The 23,382-nt window shown below is 37.5% G+C and overlaps 1 protein-coding gene across 1 annotated transcript in view; it reads right to left on the minus strand.

Moving 5' to 3' along the window:
* The window catches only part of ITSN2 (intersectin 2), a 102,227-nt gene that overhangs the window by 66,039 nt on the left and 12,806 nt on the right, over positions 1-23,382 (minus strand). Inside the window, 10 exon segments of the mRNA XM_038560916.1 lie at positions 6,569-6,649; positions 7,620-7,759; positions 11,482-11,569; positions 12,771-12,911; positions 15,152-15,301; positions 16,173-16,435; positions 17,124-17,209; positions 17,660-17,797; positions 18,341-18,404; positions 22,419-22,558. Coding sequence (XP_038416844.1) covers positions 6,569-6,649; positions 7,620-7,759; positions 11,482-11,569; positions 12,771-12,911; positions 15,152-15,301; positions 16,173-16,435; positions 17,124-17,209; positions 17,660-17,797; positions 18,341-18,404; positions 22,419-22,558 — 1,291 coding nt within the window.

Genomic DNA, 23,382 nt, shown 5'->3' on the forward strand with positions numbered 1-23,382 from the left:
AGCTTCCCATGCTCCCCAAGGCATCCTGTGCCTTCCTCTACCACAGTGTCTTCTGACTATATGATTACCTCCTCCACTGGAATGAGTTTCTTGACAACAGGGCTGACTTTCATCAAGGTATGCCCACCCAAGAAGGCTTGGTATAGTGTGGATATTTAATTAGTATTTATTACATGAATGAAAATGCATAAAAAAGTCTATACATATTAATAAGAATTGAAGAGCACCATAAGGCTTGCCAGAAACTTCCTCTGCCTGACTGCAATACCCTTAGCAATTGTTTTCAACTAGACTCACAGGATTAAGTCATTGCTTCGTGGAGGCCCTGGTTCAATAGATGAGTTAACTGAGGACAAGTAAACTAAACAGCACTATGGACAGAGCTGTTGTAGTTTGTTTTTGTTTTTTTTTAAAGATTTTATTTCTTTATTCATGAGAAAGACAGAGAGAGAGGGGCAGAGACACAGGTAGAGGGAGAAGTTGCAGACACTGATGCTTTCACCCCAGATACTTCATCACTATTCTACGTAACTACCATCCCAATGCCAGTACCAAACTACATTTAACACAGCCATGAAGTATTACTTAATACAGAGTTCATATTCAAAAATGTCCCCACAGCATAAATATTATCCTCAGTAATAGCTTCTTTTCTGATCCATGATCCAATCAAGGGTCATACACTGCATTTCACTGTCATGAGTGTCCTTTAGTCGTGGTTCTTTGGTCTTCTTAAATCTGGAAGATTTCCTCCATCTTTTATGAGAGTCACAATTTTAAAGTGTGGGGTTAGTCAGCTGTTTTATAGACCAAATCACAATTTGGGTGTGTCTAATTATTTCCTTACACTTAGATGAAATATTTTTGGCAAAAATAGTAGAGAGGTGATGTATTTCTTTCAGTGCAATGTATCAGGAGACACAAAATGTTGGTTTAACCATCTTGGTAATCTTAAATTTGACCACTTGGTTAAGACTGGTTTACTTAGTTTTAGGCCTGGGTGTACCTCAACATGACTCAACAAAGCATTCACAAAAATTTTTAAATCCAGCATCTATTTTTATTGTCTATTTTTATTGTTTTCATTGCTCAGAGTACTTATTCTACCATCCTGGTAGAAATGGAAGATTTAACTCGCTGAACTTTAACCACCAATACTGAATACCTCCTATAGTGACAGGAAGTAACTTTATATTCTAATTTTGCTTAAAGAAAGCATGTGATGTTTTTTTTCCAAAGGCCAGGCCTTAAAAGATATTCAATTTACAAAATACAGCTCAGCTGAATAATGTGATATAATCAAGATAAAAAATTTTGATTAGTCATGAAAAAAAAAATCATAGCAGAATGCAAATTAGCTCCTCAAACATCCAAAAAGCCTCCAAAACAAAAAACCCTGAACATCTGTCTAGCACTTTAAAGTGCTTTTACACATAATACCTACATTTAATCTGATAATCATTCTTATAAAATAGATATGATGACCATTTCTGAGGCTGAGAAGATTGATTTGCCTAATTTTGAACTGTCTCCACTATGTCACTCAAACTCCAAATCATACCACAGATTCTAAATTTACTTTCACTTAAATTCACTTTCAGCTAAATTTCTAAAGTATCTTTATTAGGTAGGAAACATTTTTAAGATTAAATGATTTAAAGGGATCTGACAAACGGTATTTCATGTCCATTCTAAAGGGGGGTACCTGAGTTAAGAATACAAAAGCAGCATTCTGAGTAAGAGGAGGCAACATCAAGACTCCGTGATGACCACTAAACCAACCCTAGTATGCCCAGAGCCTGTTAAACAACAAGAGGGATCACCTGCCTCTATCCTGAATCAGATGGGCCTTCAGTAAAATTCAATTTTAGAAGCACTGTCTAGAGTAACCAAGGACTAGTCAGTGAAGCCAGAATGACAAAGTCCCAATGGAAACGTTTAGGATAGAAGTCTATGATAAGCCCCAATTCTGGTGTTTACAGATTCTACTTTCTCTCTAAGGAATAGTATCTCCTCAGTCATTATCTCAAATCAGCAGGGGTGACCTTCCAATGCACTGAAAGTACTGTGGAAATTTAGGGTGATTCCTACCCTAATAAAAACCACAAAAAAATTTGTATGGCACATGATAGTCCAGAAAGCCCTTATATATGCTATCTCAAAACTCGCCCTAAGACTCTATAAAGAAGGCAGAGTAGACATTGTCAGCTTCATCTTATAAATGAAGAAAGCAAAATTTGGAAGTTAAATGACAGTTACACAGCTAGCAAGTGGCATGGGTAGGACTAGAACTCATTTCTTCAGATTCTGAAGTCGGTACTTTTCTCACTGTTAACTCACTACTAAAGATAGGACACTGTGTCCTTATTAAAGGAATAAGGGCCTGTCAAATGTCTCATCTTTGAACCCACAGGCTTTGCTATGTGTCCTGGTGTGACTTGATCAAAAGTAAAAATTATCACTAATCCTGTATATGAATATTATAGGGTCCAGAACACAATTCCTTCAAATAATTTTAAATATTTTACATAACCACCATGCCAATGCTAGTAGCAAGCTACCACAGTAGGCTAAAGGAGTGCTCACTCCAGATGTTCTGTCTCAAAGACCACAGATTAGAACTCATTGCTTGTCTTCCTCCAACACTAAGGACAATTCTCTCTCACCTGTCAACCCACCTGGCCTTCCTTGTCATCCTTTATCACCCAAATTCTCATCTCTAGAATGCTGTTTATCTCTTGATCTGACCGAATCTCCAACCCACCCTTCCTCTCCTCAAACCCTTCCACTGCCTAGGAACTCCCTGTTTGTGATCTAGGAAGCTCCTGGCATATCTACACAGCTTCTGTGGAAGAAAATTCCCTTAGCCTTTTAGTCCTTTTGGCTAATCCTTCAGGATACTGTTTTTCTTCTATTTCTCTCTCAGTTTTTTTTTTTTTTTTTTTTTACCACATATTCCATTTACATCAGGGTGAGGGGATAACTAAAGTTATTTTCCTTGCTCTTCATTGCCATTCCAGACCATTATCTCTCATCCCTCTCACAAAGTCTTGCTTTTCTGAGGCTTATACCTTCTTGCAACACCACCCTCCTCTTCCTCTTTATTGTCACCTCTTGATCATCTGGTCTGATCCTCATTCATTAATCTTCACTACTCTCTAAGGTTTTGACATCCATATGGACTTGATAAAAACTTCAACTCTCCTTTTTATACTCCACTTAATCCACCATTTCCATTTTTATACTTTGAATCTTGTCATCCCTAGAAACAGAACTATCATTGGTTAAATATCCCATTCTTCAAACATAAGTTCTTATCCTCTGAACTCGTCTTATACTTGGTACACTCACTGACTCCATCACTCTCTCATCAGCACCCTTTCCTCTCCTCACACTCTTTCATGTCCATTCCATATTTCAGAGTTTATCTTTACTGTAATTGTCATGTCAAGATCTGCAACTCCCTTGTGCCTCCCTCGTTGTCATGTCTATTAAAACCTTAAACTTGTATGAACCCATGAACCTACTTCATCAGTCTTCATTGTGCTTTTATCTAAGAAGATGAAATTTGGTGGGGGAAAAAAATCATACAATTAGGCATGCTGCTTTCAATTTATATTCATGACCTCCAACTTCACACAGGCATTCAACATTGCTCAGCACACCTGTTTTCCTTTACCAAACATGGACTGCCTATCCCCACTAAGATGTCTATTTCATGCCTAGTTCTCTCTCTGGAAACAAAACTATCTCATCTTTCCTAATCTGGGAATTTGGGAGTTCCCAAAACTCCTTAATCTTCCATCCATTCTTCTTGCTACCAGCTAATAATCTTGCCTCATTAAACCATCAGATTGGAATTCCTTCATCTTTCCATTTTGAAAATCAATAAAACTTCCTATATCTGTACCCAACTTCTAGTCTGGTTGGACTTATTCCATGTCCTCAACTACCCAGGAAGATTCCCTGCAATTGTCCAATTTGCTTCTGATTTTAAGTCTTAAAGCTGTCAGCTTCCTACTCTCCACAAGCAAATTTAGCTGCATTCACGCTCATCTTTTCCCCATATGTTACACTGAAGGTCTCTTTATCTAATCCTTAAATCTATGCTCTGGATTATATCTCAATCTGGTTCCCTCAGACTCGGTTTTATCAATCACTGCCACCTTATATATTCAACATTAAGCTCTCCCTTCCTTCCTCCCTCTCCTTCCTCTCCATCTCCTTCAAGTTTTTTTGTGTATTTTTTTAAGATTGTATTTATTTATTTGAGTAAAAGAGAGTGCACATGCGCACTTGAGAGAGCACAAGTAGGGGAAGCAGCAGAGGGAGAGGGAAAGGCAGGCTCCCCACTGAGCAGGGAGCCCAACTCAGGGCTCCATCCCAGGACGCTGGATCATGACTTGAGCCTAAGGCAGATTGCTTAACCGACTGAGCCACCCAGGTGCCCCCAATTTTTTGCATTTAAGAAATAGCCTTAACAGAAAAAATACACGGAGTCACAAATGTTCCTAGTATGTGGGATCCATGGTTCTCTGCTGTTTTCTAATTCCTTTCTACTTTTTCTTTTTTTCATAAAGTCTATATGTTAACTCTAAAATGCTGCATATTTTCTGAGAACATTCAAAACCGCTCATTAACTCCACAAGTATTTATTGCCACCCACTAACATTCCACGTACTCCTACAGGTGCTGGGAATTCAGCAATGAGATATTTGGCTTGGCCAGGCAGTACAGATGTGGTCAGTTACCTCACCAGCTCTCGTCTCTCCTTTTCCATTCCTCTGTCCTGACAGAAACTCTCTCTCTCCCACATAAGCATATGTCTCACAGAAAGCTGATACCACCTTCAAGGGTGGTCTCAATTATTCTCTCCTCAGTTTTCTTGAGATAAAATTGACAAATACAAATCGTATATGTTTAAGATGTACACCGAGATATTTCAATATAGGTAGGTACACACTGGGAAACGATCACCATAACTAAGTCAATTATCTACCTCACATAGTTACCATTTTTCTCTCCTATCTTAGCAAATCTCAAGCATACAACATGATATTGCTAACTAGAGTAGCCATGCTGTACATCACATCCCAAAACTGATCCATTTTGCATAACTGAAACTTTTTGTCAAGTCTTTCTTAAATTAAAAAAACAAAAACAAAAACACTTTTCCTTTGACTTCATGCCTTCTTTGCACTCTCCTTCCCGAGCCTGTTCACACTCACTCAGCCCTTCCTCAACTCCCATTCATTCCTTATCTGCCACAGTTCAGCTTCTGCTCACTTAACTAAAACGGCACTTTCAGAATGGTCTTCAAGGTCTCAGTGACAATTCCATAGATATTTTCAGCACTATGTTAAAGGACTGCTCTGCAGTGCTTTGCAGAGTGACTACATGAGGCTCTTTTCTTCTTGCTTTCCATAACAACACAGTCTCCTAACTACTTTGAACCCCTCTTAGTTCTAATCCTAAATTTGCCTCTGATGAAAGTATCAACAAGCAGTGAAACGCTGGAAGGCAGGAAGCAGAAGGAAGAAAGTAAAACAAGAGCCAAGAATAATCTGCTGGCCTGTGGAGAATCAAATGCTAACTGAAATAATCACTTGTGTGTGAGTACAGCCTACAATCATTGTCAAACCTCATTCTGTAGATGGAAGAAATGTAGGGTGAAATTTCTGTGCAACCTATAGCATAAGTTCTAAGACGAGATGATCTGGCCATTCATGCTACAACCATAAAGTAAAGGCTGATATCATCTTTCCAACTTGCACACTTTGCTTAAATAACAAATAAGTTGTACTTATCATGTTCTTGTCTTCACTGTGTGTGAAGACATATACATATATATTCAACTGCCCTATTGCTGTAGAATGCACAATCAAAATCTAGGGTCAGCAAGAGGTAAATACAAAGCACCTTTCTTTGTATTAAAACAGAAATTCACTGAGTATTTGAAATACTCTGTGTGCTACAAATGACAAAGTGAGCTACTTATGTATATGATTTAAACATCTTTATCTGAAGTGCAAGCATGTCTAACAACATGAGGCCTGTAACTAGATGTAACTAAAGCTGCTCCTGTATTACTGGTTCTCTAAGATTTTCCCTTATAGCAGTATTAGGAAGCAGCCTGGTACATACATGACATAACCTTGCCCCACATTTCAGAAGGTGTAAATTTTATTTTAAACAATGATTTTCAGTAATATGGGTAAATGATTAAATCTCACATTCCTTTAGCTTTCTTTTTCATTGAATCAGAAATAATCCCAGCAGGAGCTCAATGCACAGGGATATTATAAGGGAAATAGGTAGTTATTTCTAAGTGTCTTGGGCTTCTCATAAGACAGGTTACTCCAGGCAACCCTATGAATTTCTGGCATTAGACTCAAACAGGCAGTTAGACAGCAGAAGGCTACTCAAGCAAACAGAAAGAAAAAAGGTCCACATTGTGTATGTTATTTCAAACAAAGATACTCAGATAAATGCAAAGAATAGTCTAGTTTTTAAGAAAAGAAAACAGTAAAGTAACTCAAAGAAAAGAAGCTAGATATTAGAAAATAACCTTAAGTAAGAGGAAGAGGTTGTTGAGACAGCTTAGCAGAGACAAAAGGCACTGCAGAACAGAGTCATCCATATTCCCACACTGTAAGATAAGGCAGATAAAAAGCCAATTAAACTATGTACAGATTTAAAAAAAATTATGTAGGGAAGATAACTTGGCTGGCTTATCTGTCCATCAATGACAAATTATTTGGTTTTCTTTAAAATGTTTTCTATAGAATATTTGCTCATGTAAAATTTATTATTAACATTATTCACCTAAAACTTCCCCTCTATAACTGAAGCCACCATGCCTCTTTTCTTCATAATGTTCACTCTATAGTTGGTGTAATATTATTCCAAATAAGTCAGCAAAAGTCACATGAAGAGATAGAGAGCTGTGACTATTCCCAAACTGGAATGATGTGTCATCAGTCTGGTTTTTACCTTTTAATACTTCTTTCATAGGTATGGCTTCAGTATATAACTAATACTGCATATGAATGGTAAGCATACAGTAGACATTTTGGACATCTGCTCTGCCACCGCAGTAAAAAATGAATCATGAACTTACTTTTCATGCAAAGTTTGAGTGCCAGATTATGCTTTGGATTTCACTGATTATTGCATTACCTCACAAAGGTTAATTACATTATAACAAAGAAACAGAAAAAAAGAATTTAGTAGGTTATAAAAGCCTCTACCATTACAAGTATTTTAAATAGTTTTCCATATTTACCATCTTAGAATTTTGCCTAAGATCATGTTGGCTGAGACCAATTTTCTATACTGACAAAGGCACTTATTCTTAAAATGTACAGATGCCAATAAAAGCAGTCAAGAACTGGGAACTATGGTAAATGGTAGGTTTCATTACATAACACCATGTTTATAATATCTACAGAGAACATTTAAAAGGAATCTTGTAATCCTGGTATAGCTCAAATTATAAGATAAATTATGCAAATATACTCCATATAACAATAATAGCTTTAGTTACTCATCCTACTAAATCAAAATGAGGAGGATAAGAAGGCAGCTACCTAAAAATGAATATAATAGAAGATAAATACCTTTAGTTGGTTGTTAAATGAATCCATTTCAGATAGCTTAGATGCAGTTTCTTTTTCAAGAGCATCTAATTGTTCTTTAAGTCTTTGGCATAATTCTTCCTTTTCCAATGATTTTTTATGAAGCAAACCAATCCCTAAATCTGAAATACAAACATCAGATAGTTTACATTTGGTAGAAATTCTTATGTCACTACTGGTAGTTGACTTTTACTGTCATATCTAAGTCAAACCCCTATGCTATATACCTTAAACTCAGTGTATGCTATCTCAGTAACACTGGAAAAAAAGATATAAATTTAAAATTGCTCCATGGTAGTCTACATTATGGCTATTTCATAATTTACATAACTATCCCCTTTTGGATTGGCATTAGGTTGTTTCTAATTTTCTACTATTTATATAAAAATACTGCAATAAATATTCTTGTACGTGCATTTTTAAAGCACACATGAAAGTATTTTACATGGCTAAGAGATGAAAGAATTGTCATGTAAAAACAGGACTTAAACACTCTGAATTTTGACAGGAACTGCCACACTGTCTTTCCAAAAAGGTGCACTAATATAAAATGACACCAAAGTATCTGTTTCTGCATATCCTCATCAACATGGATATTATCAATCTTTTTTCATTTTCTCTAATTGGCAAAAAAATGAAACCTTATTGTTACTTTAAGTATTTCCTTGATAACAACTGAAATCAAATCAACACCTACTGGCTCACTGGCACTCTCTTGGATTGCCTTGCCCCTATCCACTGCTGTTTTTCTTCCTGCTGGGTTGTCTTCATTTCTGATTTGCAGCAACTCTAAATTCTTGTTGTACTGTATGTATTTTAAATGCTCTACTGTTTATGATGCCTTTCATCATGAAAAAGTTCATTTTTATAACATCAAATCTGTAAATATTTTCCTTCATAGCTCTAGGTTGTTTGAAGAAACTTTCCTGACACTGAGATTACAAAAATGTTTTCCATTGTTTAACATTTTTTCTGAAAGTATTTTTTGTTTATCCTCTTAGTTTACTTAGAATTCATTTCTGTACATACAGTGAGGAAAAGAGCTTCCCCACCTCCCTTTCTGAGAAATCAACTGTCTCCCAAATCACTTAAGTGACAGTGATTACTGAAAGCCCATCCTTTCCCCACTTGTATTAAATGCCAACTTTATCATATCATAAATTGTCATACATACACAGGCCTGTTTCTAGATCTTCTTTTCAGCTCCAATGTTCTATGTTTTCTTTCTGATCAATAATACACTATTTTAGGGACTACAGCTTTCCTAACATGCTTTGATACCTGGTAAAGCAAGTGTCTTCCCCTCACTAATGTTATTCTTTTTCAAGTCTTGTCTAATCTTGCACATTTTCTCTTCTGGGTGAATCTGTGAATTTTCTTGCCAGGTTTCACTTAAAGAAATCTGAATGGAACTGAATGTATGGGATGAAGTAGTAGAGAACTGACATCTTTACAATCCTGAGCCGGATCATTCAGGAATATAACATGTACCTACTTATCCAGGAATTTTTCATATCTATCAGTAAAATTTTATAGCTATACATTTCTTTATACATAATAACGAGAATGCTAATGTAAATGGAACCTTTGTTCATATTTTTCTAATTAAGTACTTTTGACTGAATTTTATATGCTCACTTTTTATCCAGACACCTTGCTAAATTCTCTTATGATTCTCTAATGGCTTTCCAGTATTTCAACAAATATGTTATCGTTAAATTACACATCTATGTGCAAGGCACTGTACTATGCTCAATAGCAGGTGAAAAGGAAGGATAAGGCATGGGTCCTATCCTCAAGGAGTTCAGAGTCTAGTTAAGCTGGGAGATAAGCAATGTGGAAAAAATAAGTTAATTTATATTCCTAGTACTCTTCAAAATGAACATCACTAATTATGGATGTATTTTTTTAATTTTAAAAAATATTTTATTTATTTATTCATGAGAGACACAGAGAGAGGCAGACACAGACAGAGGGAGAAGCAGGCTCCATGCAGGGAGCCCGACATGGGACTCGATCCTGGGACTCTGGGATCACACCCTGAGCCAAAGGCAGACCCTCAACCACTAAGCCACCCAGGCATCCCTAATTATGGATGTTTTAATACTGAATTTGAATAGATCATACCTGTGAGTACCATGTTAGGTAACTAAAAATCAAGAGAGACAACATGGTGGCACAGTGGGCTTTGGACTCAGACAAGAATTTGAGAATAACTATTTCTCCATATTAGGCAACTACTTAATCTTTCTGAGCCTCGTGTTTTGGTGAGCTGCACGATGGGAATAGCAATACCCACTTCACAGGGCTGCTGTGAAGATTAAGCGACAGACACAGCGCATGAAAACTGCCTAGTATGGTGCTTGGCACATAGCTGGTAATCTGCAATGGCAACAGAGATCAGAAAGGAATATAAGGGATACAAGGCACTTTGCAAATTGCAAACAAGAGCTTCCTATTTTGAACTGATAACTATAACAACAGGTGACCTGGATCACGTTCTATAGAGAAAGACTAGCTCTACCAGGTCCCCAATAAGACATAATCTATATTCCATTCACAATCCAAATACTGAAACAATGAGAGTGATGCTATACTTTCTGCGACTGCACACATCAGGAGGGCTGGCTCATCTCGCCTCTGGAATGCCTGTGAAGGGGTGAGGTGGGGTGGATATACTTTGAACAGACAAGAAAACAATTATGTGCAAGAAAGATGGTCTGAAACATAGACAGACTGTTTCACTGGAAGGTAGGAGACACAGCACAAATAGCTGACAAAAGTAAAATTCTCTATTCTTGGTGTTTCTTCCCCGTAAACAGCCTTTCACTGGGACAACATTCTCAGCTTCTTTCTACTCCTTCAGTAATTGGTGAGCTCAAGGTAAGGACTTGGGCATACATAGCCTAGACCCTTCCTATTCCTTGCATTCTTGAGACTGAACTGCCCATGGAAAACCTGTTCTACTTCATTGTACACCCAGTTTTACAGGGGTGGTTGTCGTCCTCACAGCTAAGCCAAGCTGTCCAATATCAGCTTTACCAAAAATGAGGCAATATTTTGATCTCTTGTGTGTCTTATTCCTTTGCTTTTATTTCTCTGTTTGTTCAGAATTGGGCAAAGATGAGGGATGCTATTTACTGGACTTCCTAAAGAACCAAAAGTATAATAAAGAGCCCTGGAATTGAAAGATTGATAGATACTCAAAGGAAGACATTTAGGATACTTGACTTTCTAACATGGTATTTGCAGATTTACTTTTTTTAAATAAACCTTTCTTCTGCTATGTCATTACTGGCATGCTATCCAATTTAGAGATCTTTTTTTTAAGATCTTGGTTGAGACCTGGATCAAGAAAAATGTTACATTCACACAAATTACTTGGAATATCTTGTTCCAAAGGTGTCAGAGGGCCAAGGTTATAAAAGTCTTTATATGAATCAGGCAATATGAAATGTCTGGAAAGGCATTCCGTTCTGCTTAGGAATTAATACTGCTGTACACTATCACCCAGAATCTCACAGGCTTGGTAAAATCTCAGTAGTTCTTTACCATTAGTGTAGAGTTTTGCCAAAATGCACTTACAGTCTTGTGTTAGAGTCAAACTTAGATTTAATTGTAGTCTAACATTAATACTTGAAACATATAAATAAAATATTATCAAGATAGGAAGGCAAATCACAATGACTACTTATTTCATTTTTATTTACTTTTTATCACTAAAAATGCTCTAACATCTGTGATTTTTTTCAAGTTTTTCAAGTTACTTTTAACAAGTAACAGAGTATGACTCATGATCATTCAGAGAAGGACAAAAGAGGTAAAACAAACCTTAGAGACTTACCAGGTGTGTTACCAAGTTGCATGTTCTTAATTCTTTCATTTAATAATTGCTTCTCAGGTACCAAATAGATAAGCTTATTTTGATAATCCTTGTTAAAAAAAAAGTAGTCTCTAATTAAAAATCTGTCATGCTGAGAATTTTTTGAAAACTTAAAAATATGATTTAATCACTCTAAAAACTTAAGTATAGGAATAATTCATAGCTGTAAACTGCTTACAACTTATGAGTAAATCAGAATGGAATTCTGCATGATTTAAAATACAAATATTTATTTATTTATTATTATTTTTTAATTTTTTAATTTTTATTTATTTATGATAGTCACAGAGAGAGAAAGAGAAAGAGGCAGAGACACAGGCAGAGGGAGAAGCAGGCTCCATGCACCGGGAGCCCGACGTGGGATTCGATCCCGGGTCTCCAGGATCGCACCCTGGGCCAAAGGCAGGCGCCAAACCGCTGCGCCACCCAGGGATCCCAAAATACAAATATTTAAACATAAATCCATTTATGAACAATTGACTGGAAAGAAAAGGTTTGGTGAAGAAAATCTTTGTTAATGGGGTGTGTCTAGAAGTCTTAAAATTTTCAGTGTACTGCTGGATGTCAGCAGGCACAAGGTGAAAGGTGCCTTTGCTATTTGCACTAGACAGTATTTGTAAGCAAGTCTTGACACTGCAGGATGAATATCAAACAGATACTTAAAATGCAGGAGTTAACTAGGGAAGCAGGTTTAAATCAGACAAGAAATGTTATTTGGCCTCTATCTGTACCTGCTGTAACACAGTAAGAAGACTGTTAATTAACTGCCAGTCCATTCAGAAACAGAGATTTGGTGAGAGGAGGACTCTAAAGATGCAGAATGCTTTCAGAGTCCCTATTCTGCAAACCACAGTAACTGACCTAGACCCTACTACATAAGTAAAGAAGATTACTAAGTCCCCGAGGGACATACACATTCAACACTCTCACCATAACTGTGAAGGAATAACATTAAGTCAAAATTTCCTGAAAGCAGTAGCAATAAACAATGTATATCTATACATTTATTAAAGACTTGAAAACCAAAGTGATAAACATCCATTTATGTATAAATATGAAGCAGAATTTAACCAGATGTAGAGTAGCATATGAGTTTCCTGGTATTATATACAAGATGGTGTATATTTACATCCTTCTAGGAATGAAGCCTATCAAAGAGGTTCATCACCCCAAAAGCGAAAACTATTCTATTAGTAAAAATTATTAACAACTGCTCATGTTTATGGACAATTCAGTAGCAAAGGACTAACCTGAAGTTCTTGTTGGAGTTGCTTGATTTCCATAATTTCCAGGTCACACTGCTTATCCAGAACTTCCAGCTCAGTCTTTTGAGTTTGTTTTCGGAGTCGGACATCTTGAAGTCTGCCTGAGATCTGCTGATGTTTGCCATTCTATAGGAAGAGCATATAAATATACAGTAACATAAAATGCTAATAAGAAGAGCTCTTATCAGGAGAATCATATTCTTATTTAAACTTTTAAATGTTGGGATCCCTGGGTGGCGCAGCGGTTTAGCGCCTGCCTTTGGCCCAGGGCGTGATCCTGGAGACCCGGGATCGAATCCCACGTCAGGCTCCCGGTGCATGGAGCCTGCTTCTTCCTCTGCCTGTGTCTCTGCCTGTCTCTCTCACTGTGTGCCTATCATAAATAAATAAAAAAATTAAAAAAAATTAAAAAAAACTTTTAAATGTTATTTATCATTTATACTCAGTCTAGATAAATATGTAAAACTAGGTATGAAGTACTTGGCTGTCTCAGTCTGTAGAGCATGTGACTCTTAATCTGGGGGTTGTTCAACCCCACATTGGGCATGGAGCCTACCTAAAAACAAATAAATAAATAAAACTAGGTGGAATGTGTTCTAGAGTTGTATCTGTTAACTCCAGTTATTATTAGCAGGAAATGTACCATTCTCACAGCCTAAAAGCCCAGATGTTAAGATGAGCAAGCATAAACATAGCACACTGAATTTTTTCTGAATTCAACAATTAGGCATTAATTTATAGTACTAAAATAAAGACAGCCTCAAAGAACAATGAGAAATAAACATCTACATGTGACTTTTAGCATTACCTTCTCTAAACTTCTGTTTCTACCCATGTTTTCATCTAATTTCCTCTAATTAAACAGGGTCCAGGAGGACCTTTTTGGCCACAATTCTATTCTCCTACATCAAATATTCCTTTTCTTTTCTTCTGAGAAGTAGGTGAAAAAAAAAAAAAAAAACCAGCAGAGATTCTTAATGGAGGCTAAGGAGAAGGGTAAAGTGTTATAGGCTGAAGTGTATTCCCCCCAAATTTATTATGTTGAAGTCCTAATCCCCAGGACTTCAGAATGTGACTGTATTTGGAGACAGGTCTTTTTTTTTTTTTTTAATAAATTTACTTTTTATTGGTGTTCAATTTGCCAACATATAGAATAACACCCAGTGCTCATCCCATCAAGTGCCCCCCTCAGTGCCCGTCACCCAGTCACCCCCACCCCTCACCCACCTCCCTTTCCACCACCCCTCGTTCATTTCCCAGAGTTAGGAGTCTCTCATGTTCGAGACAGGTCTTTAAAGAGATCATAGGTTAAATATGGTTATATGGATGGGCCCTAATATAATCTGATTTATGACATAAGAAAATGTGGACACAAAACAGACACCAGAGATGCACAGGCAGAGGAGAGGCCATGTGAGGTCACAGCAAGAAGGCAGCCATCTGTGAGGGAAGGAGAGAGGTCTCAGAAGTAACCAAGCCTGCTGACATCTTGATCTTGGATTCCAGCCTCCAAAATTGTGAGAAAATTAATTTCTGTTGTATTTTGTTATGGCAAAATACAGCAGTCTAGCAAAATAACAGTCTGTGGTATTTTGTTATGGCAGCTCTAGCAGACTAATACAGCAAGGTAAGGAGGAGAAATGAAGCTTAAAAATCGCTGATAATTAAAGCTTTTACTGAAAAGTATATTTTATATTTGAGAAATACATGCTAAAAGGAATATGCTATGTTCACCCTCAAGTTCATGTGACTATCTTCAGCATTTTTAGGCTCTAGACCTTCCAGACTGCACATTAATCTATGCTACTGCTTGGTATGTAATCCAGGTTCTTGGGGGGAAAAAAAACTAAATCTTAAGGTTCCCTCCTATTATACTTTTAAGGACAAATATAGTCAAAATAATGGTTTAGACAGAAATCTAAGTAGCTACACAAAGAAGTAAACGATTTTTAGTACTATAGCATGAATAATAATTGTGATATGCTTTTATATCCATTTGAAGGCATAAAATAGTACCTTTCTGACTGTAAATGTGATTTTTAAAAATTTTAATTTCAAGTCATCAACCAAATAAAATGTTAGGCTCCAATTAAAGAAGAACTAAGCTTGGCTCTACAACATGGCTATACATGGTGGCTCACTCCATTAAGCATCTGTCTTCAGCTCAGGTCTTGATCCCAGGACCCTGAGAGTCCCACATAGTCAGGGTCCCTGGTGAGTCCACCTCTCCCTCTCCTCTGCCCATCCCCCCACCTTGTGCTTGCTTGCTCTCTTTCACAAATAAATCTTAAAAAAAAAAAAAATGACATTTTCAACAGGTAACTCCAGCATCATTCAGAGAAATTTCACTTAAACTTTAGCCATACCAGTGCTTCCAGCTCAAGATGAAGACTCTTCTTTTTAGAGTTTAACCTGACAATTTCTTCCTGTTCTCTATTCCTTTGATTGAGAAGCTCTTGTCGACGAATCCTCTCCCATTCTAAACGACGTTGTCTTTCAAGTTCCTGTTTTGCTGCCTGAAAATAATGAATAATATTTTTAACTTAACAATTTTGCATCATTCAAAAACTGATGGGATGACCAAGATAAAGGTGAGGCAGCCTTTAGCACTTAGTGGGCTTTAGCCTAAGGGTCTCTGAGCAAACCCAGTTTTATCAGTGGGCCTAACCCCTACAGACTTCCACAAAAGCAACATTACCCGTTAGACTTTTTGATTGTTTCATGGGACCATCTTCTTGTTTGTAGTTAACTTTTATCTTAAACAAAAGGACAATTCCAGAAATAAAAACGTTAATAGGAACTGTTGTACCTTTATTCTGGTGTCAGAGAAGAAACACCTTCTACTGACATTACTTCAGTGTCATTATGATTTACTGTGCTCCATCCCAAGCCCCTTAAAACAAAGCCAGTTCTTCTGGGGACACCACACAACAGCATTTATCCCAAGGACCTGTGCAAGCTCACCCTTGTGTTTCCCCTCCAGACCTTCGGCCCCACGGTCTCAGCAGCTTTCTGCTGCTCTAATTCTGTGGCTTCTTACTCTGGATCCAAAGCTCCCTTTCATTCATGATCTGCCTGGAGGGACTCCTTCCTCTGGCTCACTAACCTCAGCTCTTTGCTCATCTCAGCTTTGCAATCAGTACTCCTCTGAGTGACATATCATTTGCAGACATGCCTTTGCTACCAGTTACCAACCCTAAAAACCTTTCACAAGCAAGGGCCCTCCTCCTCTCAGCAAGGGAAGGAAGGTTCAGAGTTGGAGAGGGTAAGAATGAATGATGCAGAGAAAGAGGCACAAGAAAAATACCCATTTTTAAATCAAATGGAGTGGAGCCACTTATTAAATATAATCATTTTCTTAGGAAACAAAAATAACTTAAAAATAACCTCTCGTCTTTCTATCTCTTTTCTCCTTTCTTCCTCCCGCTGTCTCTCCAATTCCCTTTGCTTCTCCAAGCGTTTTTCTAATTCGAGTTGTTTCTTCCATTCTTGCTCCTGTAATTCTCTCTGTTTTCGCTCCCACTCTTCCTTTTCTTTCTGGGCTTTACGTTCTGCCTCCCTCTGCTGCTGCTCCATCAAGGCTTGGCGCCGCTTCTCCAGTTCCACATTCCCTCGCTCGTAGTTGGCCTTCCGCTTGTCCTCGAAAGTAACTAAATAAAGTATATTGTAAGCACTCTCACATGAAGAGCCCAAGAACGTGGATTCCAGTTTCAACACACTCATGCCTTGTGATCATTTGAGTGCTGTTTCTCTCTGGATAGTTCTTCTAAGGACAATTTTAACTCAAATGTAAATAGTATTTACTTTCATCTAAGAATATTCATTTTTGGAAAACAAATTTCTAAGTTTGAATCCATCTGAGAGAGAAAAATAATTTTACTATTCCTGCCACTTTTTTCTCAGTATTTTCTTCAAGGACAAACAAAGCTATATGGCTATATACTTGTTTTATTTGATATATTTCATTAACATCTTAATACTTTAAAATATCTACCCACGTGCTTCTTCAATCAATATTTAAACTTTCATTTATAGCTGAAGATTTCATCACAAAGCTTGCTATAGTGATTTTTCTTAAGTGGGATAAACATTTTAATTAAGTTGTCTAATATACACATTCTTGCCAAATACATACACTATCTCTTCTTCCTAAATACACTTCTCATTTTTAACTATCTTAATTTTATTGATATCAAAATCCAACCCAACTTATGAAATAATTTTCTCTTATAGCATATAAAATATTAAGAATGTGAAAATTCTAAATACTCATTTACATCTTACAGTAAAATTTAAGAGAACCCACTATAGATACACAACTTAGACACTCCATGTTACCTGGTAATTTTTTCTGAGGTTCCTCTTCTTGCATTTTCTGATATGAAGGCAGAGTTCCATTAATAGAATCAATCTGCTTTCCTCCTCTAAGAAAAGCAGACAACAAATTTAACAACATGCAGTCTGGGAATTTCTAGACTGTATATACAGCTAGACTACCAATGACTTGAGCCATTTAATATTTAGAATGCAGTATTAAAGACATTTAGAATGCAAGAAGGTCTAAAGTCACAGTGTACAGCAGGATATGGACTATCTAGCTAGAGAGATTTAGATTTCCATTGCCATTTACTGATTATTGGCCATGAGCATGTTTGCTCTTAATCTTGTAGTTGTCAGTTTCCTTATCTATAATGTGGTGGAAACACACCTATTTTTATTCCTTCCTGGTGTAACTCATTAAATACCAAAATCAAATGGATTGTAAATATTTAACTTCTCACTCAACTAGAGCAGAGGCCTTAGGAGATCACAATGTAGTAATCATGTCTGCCCAGGAATCAAAACCATGCCTCTTCATCTCAAGAAATGCCCACCTGAAAGACGGAGGGACAAGCTCAGGAGGTAACGTCAGTGGCAACGGCTGTCCAGCTTTGGCCATGTCAGTGAGGTGCATTGCAAGGATGAATTCTTCAGCTTTCAGCTGTCCGTCCCCATCAATATCAGCCAGAGTCCTAAAGCAAATGTGAACGCTCACCAGCTTATAAACAAAGTCTACTTAAAGTATTTTCAAAAGTTTAATATTTAATTTTAAAATGAGAATAATGACAGTAAAGCAGTTGGGTTAATATATTTTAGTAAAATCTAAGTATATAGGGAAAAGAGTTTATTTTTACCCTTTATTGTCCTCTCACCCAAGGGTGGGGAGAAACTTTGAAACAGAAAAGGAAAGATTCCTTCTGAAAAGGTGGCTTGTCTCCATTTCATGGATAATTCACCTTTCAAATCACATTTAGCTCTAAATAACAAATGAGATATTCTCTAACTTTCCATAGTTGCCATTATGAAAAGGCAAACTAGTTTTACTTGCAAAATAATTAAATGCCACATTGTCAAGAATAACAATTTGTACAGTTTTACTGGCTTTCAAGGTTGCATTAACCTTCAAATGGCTGCTTTTATGGAACATCTTTGAGTCACAAACTTTTACAGAAACAGTATTTTTCTTACAACAAAGGATATATCGTTAAAAATCATGAATTAGTGGACAAACTCACCAAATAGTAGCTAGCTGAGTTTGAGAAAGATTTGACTGAAGAAGGGCATTTCTAGCTTGAAAACCTGATTGAGTGGGGAAAACCAGAAAAGAAAGAAACAAAATTCTTTAGCCTCTTTAAAGTCATGCAAACCCAAATAACTGTATTCTATAAAATAATACTGCTGCTATCCTGGGAACTTTTAACATCAAAAAGGTTTTACCAAAGAGGTGCTGAGCATTCAGCAGTAACCAAAACACAGTCGTTGCCCAAAGGAATTTAAAATCAAGAATTGGTAACTCAAGCATTCCCCCATGTTGTTTCAGAAAATAACAGTACACACCACTGACCAAAACGGAGGACCATGTGCTGCCACAGAAAGTACTGGAGGCTGCTGAGCTCTCTGGCCTCCTCGTTCTCCCTGTGTACCTTGAAGCACTGCTTTCTTAGCATCTTCTGACTTTCTGATCTCTCTCTGATCTTTCCTCTGTCTCTAATCTCCCTCTTCCAAATGACCTGTAAATCCTGGCATTCCCCAAGGCTCTGTCCTGGGCTCTCTGTTCTCTTTGTGTGTTCACATTTCTATCTGTGACTTTAAATAGCATTTAGATAATTCACAAATGTACACCCTAGCTCAAACCTTTGCTCTGGTTTAGACATCTATATCCAACTAAAAAAACTTCTGAAGTATTTTACAGGCATCTCAAACCGAATATGTACAAAATGACTCTCTCAATCCCCATTCACACCCTTCTTCCTAATCTTCACCCAAACCATTTACCTTCAGCCTTCCCCTCTCTCTGAGTGGCATCACTGCTTCTCCAGTGGCTCAAGCCAGAAAGCAGAAAGTCACCCTTGATCCCTCTGTCTCATGTACACCCATATCCAACATCACGTTCTATAATCCAACATCACTGCATGTCTGGGTCCTTCTCCCCCTGTAAGTACCAATTTAATGCCACCTTCTCAGAAATGCCTTTTCTGTCCACCCTATGATCCAACATACCTTCTGCTTGTTTCCTTCACAGCTCTCATCACAATCTGTAATGTAATATTTAGCTTCCTGTTTACCTGTTTATTGTCTGTTTCTACTATCCTACTAAGTTCTATGGAGACAAAAGCCTTGACTCCCTTATTTACTAACATACTGTACACCCAGTCCCAGGTACACACATGCCTAATAAATATTTGCTAAAGTGACGAATAATGTTGTAATCCTAAATTCTCTAAGGTGCAGTGGGGACTTATGGGATAGGGTCTGAGAATAAGAACAGCATTCACTGAATGCTTACCATATGTAATAAACTGTTCCAACTTCTTTTCTCCCCCTCAGTAATCAAAAGTATGTTTGACAGGCTTCTTTACCTGCATTTTCATGTCAGGATAATGGTCACACAGAAAATTCCAGGAATTCATTTAGAACAGAAAGTCCTGTCTGATTCATAGGAGCATTCATGTCTGGTGGGCAAGCATGTGACTTTCTGATCATGATAAATAACATGACTTCTCTAGGGAAGGTGTCCTAGTCAGTGAAGCAGGTATCTCACCTCCCACTCCCCAGTGATGACTGAGCCATGGGTACTGGAAGAGTCAGACCCTACTCAGGGTTTTGCCTGAGTCAAGGACCACCCTGCACAGAAAAGAGTACATCCACCCACTCTTCCTCAGCAACAGCTCCCACTACAGAGCCAGCATGAACGTTGCTAACCCATCGTTTCACTGGGCTTTGAACGTGAGGTCTGGGTTATCAAGACTATTTATACTATATGAAACAAACACAGATACATCAGAAATTATAACATGCAATTGGATATTTATGTTATATAACTTAAAAATCTTTTTCAGTCTTTTAAAAAAAAAAAAACCCTGGTGATTTGACAGAAATCACATATGGAAAAAACACAGGAAATAGCTTCTACCATCTCCCAAATAATTAGTCCTTAGTAGATCTCACATAAGTGAAATTTGAGATCTTTATGTTAAAAGGAGGACTTTTCTAATAAAAAGAAATGGAAGGTTATTTCAAACTGAAAAAAAAAAAAAGGTCTAATAACTAATGTCTCAGCTTTTGCTCAAAAACAACTGAAAGTAGATCCCTTAGCATTAGGTAACAGAGTAAACAAGAGGAAGGAAGGAAGGAAGGTAAATGATTAAAAACCTACTGGTGAAAGGCTAAAATATGTGCAAGTGTAAATAATACAAAGGGCTACAGAGGGCCATCAGGGTCCTCTACTACAAAAAGCTCACATGAACTTCTACACTGTTGGTCTACCACCAGTCCTTTGGATATCTTATTTCCTATGCCTATAATGCTAGTCTCTCCTTCTCTCCCTAGTGGACTACTCATCCTACACGGTCCAGCTCAGATGTCATCTCTTCTGTGAAATTCTCTCATAGCCTCAGCATCAGTCACTTTCTCGTCTATATTAATCACAGCATTTTTATTATTACTTTTAAGGATTTTAATTTATTAAAATTAAAAGAATGAGTGAGCAAGTGAGCAGGGAGGAAAGGAGATGGACAATCAGACTTGCTGCTGAGCGTGGAGCCCAATGCAGGGCTTGATCTCACAATCCTAAGATCATGACCTGAGCTGAAATCAGGAGTCAGATGCTTAACTGACTTAGCCCTCCAGGTGTCCCAATCACAGCATTTTTAAACCACTAATCAAAGACTATGATTATGTGATCTAAATACTATGGACTCCTCAAAGATACGGACCATATCTTCCCAACTCCGTGCACTCCAGTGCATCACAGAGTGCCCAAAAGATATGTGGCTCAGAAACTACGAGTCAATGAATTAATCTAAATAAATCACAAGAGTTTAGCGGGAAGGGAAGAGGAAGAAAATTAAATCACCAAATGCTTTGAAACTATGTTCCACAACTTTATCTTCACACCTCCTCCAGGAGAGGGGAACTACTATCCTGAATTTTGTGTGCATAATTCTCTTGTCTTTCTTTTTCTTCCTTCAATTTCTAGTGACTTTGATATACATGACCTCAGAGGCAAACAGGGTGAGCTAATGTGTATAGAAAGGAGCAGTCCAACCCAAGGCCCAATCACCCCCTACTTTGCTTTTTTATTAAGTTTTTTTTTCACAGTTATATACCTTTAAAGAAAACACTGTGTATTTTTGCTTGTCCAATCAATTCGAAAGCCTTCTTGCTCCCCTGCCCCAATGCACAACTACAGACCCCATACTCATAATTCCATAGACTACTTTTCAAACTCTCCAAACATGCTGTGTACTTTTTGCTCTTAAGAGTTCTTCTGTCACCCTCAAATGCTCTCAGCTTCAATCTCTATCGGTCCAAACTCTAACTCTTCCTTTCATGATGGAGCTTAAATGCTCTCTCTCTTCCTACATTTTTGTCTGATCCTTTTACTATTACCATCTCCCATTTTATGTTCTCTAGAACTTTAAAGCTCTATTATTTTAAAACACTTATTTTATTACTCTGTCTAAACTGCAAATTACTTGTTGAGTGAAGAGAGAGGGTGAAAGTTAGAAGGTAGGAATTCTACTTGCCTATTATCCTCTGTTTATATCCCCTTCACTATCCTTAATTAGAAAAGTTTGGATAATGTTCTAGCATGGACTCCAATGTTCTGTAAGGACCTAAGATTGAGTCTTATGGGCACATCTGGGTTGGAACATTAAAGGGCAGGCAATGCTCATGGGGGTTTTAGTAAGGGCAAGTACAGAAAGATTCAATGAGGAAGGGTACTGCAGGGAAAAAGCGGAGGGCTAGGAGCCACATGCTGGTCCTTGTCATGGGAAGTTCTCCTTTTACCGCACTGGAGGGTGAGGCTTAATCTTCTCAAAACAGAGGTCTTTTTTTCCAAAAAGTTGGCTGTCTACCTGTGTGCTCATCTTCACTGTAAGAACTTTGAAGAAATCAATGAGGTTGTATCTCATTTTGAACTCTCACACAACTTAAAATATTTGTATTTATCAAATGGCTGCTAAATTTTTTGGATGTTAAAATTTTAGGTGAACTACAGAGTACAAACTCAAATAAATGTTCTTTAGTAGAAATTCATATAAAAAAACTTTAACTCTCTCATATTCTTAAACACCGCATATCACTTACCTGAGAGGTACCCACTCATGCTTTTGTCAAGACTATTAAATTTTTGCCGATATTTTAATCTTGAAGGCTGAGGAACTGCCCACTCTGAGGTCCCAGTCTTGGGCGAGTTCCCAGATAGTGAAGCAGTTGAGGACGTTGAGCTGTAACAAAATTAATTTAAAATCTTTATGTTACTAAATAAAATACATTTTGTTAAACCTTATAAGGCAGAGACATTAAGAATTGTACCTTCTATAGTACAACAGTAATTGCTTTTGTGCTTGATATTTTAAAAATTTAAATAATTTAACCTCACTCTTAGGAAAACAAGTACCATACAAAGTACAGAACATTATGCCAGGCTGAGTACTGTGTTAGGGCCTTTACAAATACTATTTCTAATCCCCATGACAATCTCAAAAGGTATTACTGTCCCCACCTTCTCGATGGGCAAACTATGGCTCAGTAATGTTATGAAAAACAAGGTCAGGGGATCCCTGGGTGGCTCAGCGATTTAGTGCCTGCCTTTGGCCCAGGGCACAATCCTGGAGTCCCAGGATCCAGTCCCTCATCGGGCTCCCTGCGTGGAGCCTGCTTCTCCCTCTGCCTGTGTCTCTGCCTCTCTCTGTCTATCATGAATAAATAAATAAAATCTTTGCTCAAGAAAAAAGTAATAATATACCATGTTTGTGAGACTTTTTGATAGAGTATATAATTTGGGGCAAAAACCGGACTAATTAAAAAGATAGCAGAAGGGACGCCTGGGTGGCTCAGTGGTTGAGCATCTGCCTTTGGCTTGGGGCGTGATCCCAGAGTTTGGGGATCGAGTCCTGCATTGGGCTCTCTGCATGGAGCCTGCTTCTCCTCCCTCTTCCTATGTCTTTGCCTCTGTGTGTCTCTCATGAATAAATAAATAAAAACCTTAAAAAAAAAAGATAGAACGTTTTTAGTTTATGTGAAACATTTTTTCAAACATTTACTGATT

Source organism: Canis lupus, chromosome 17, assembly GCF_011100685.1.
Source record: "Canis lupus familiaris isolate Mischka breed German Shepherd chromosome 17, alternate assembly UU_Cfam_GSD_1.0, whole genome shotgun sequence".
NCBI classification, from domain to species: Eukaryota; Metazoa; Chordata; class Mammalia; order Carnivora; family Canidae; genus Canis; species Canis lupus.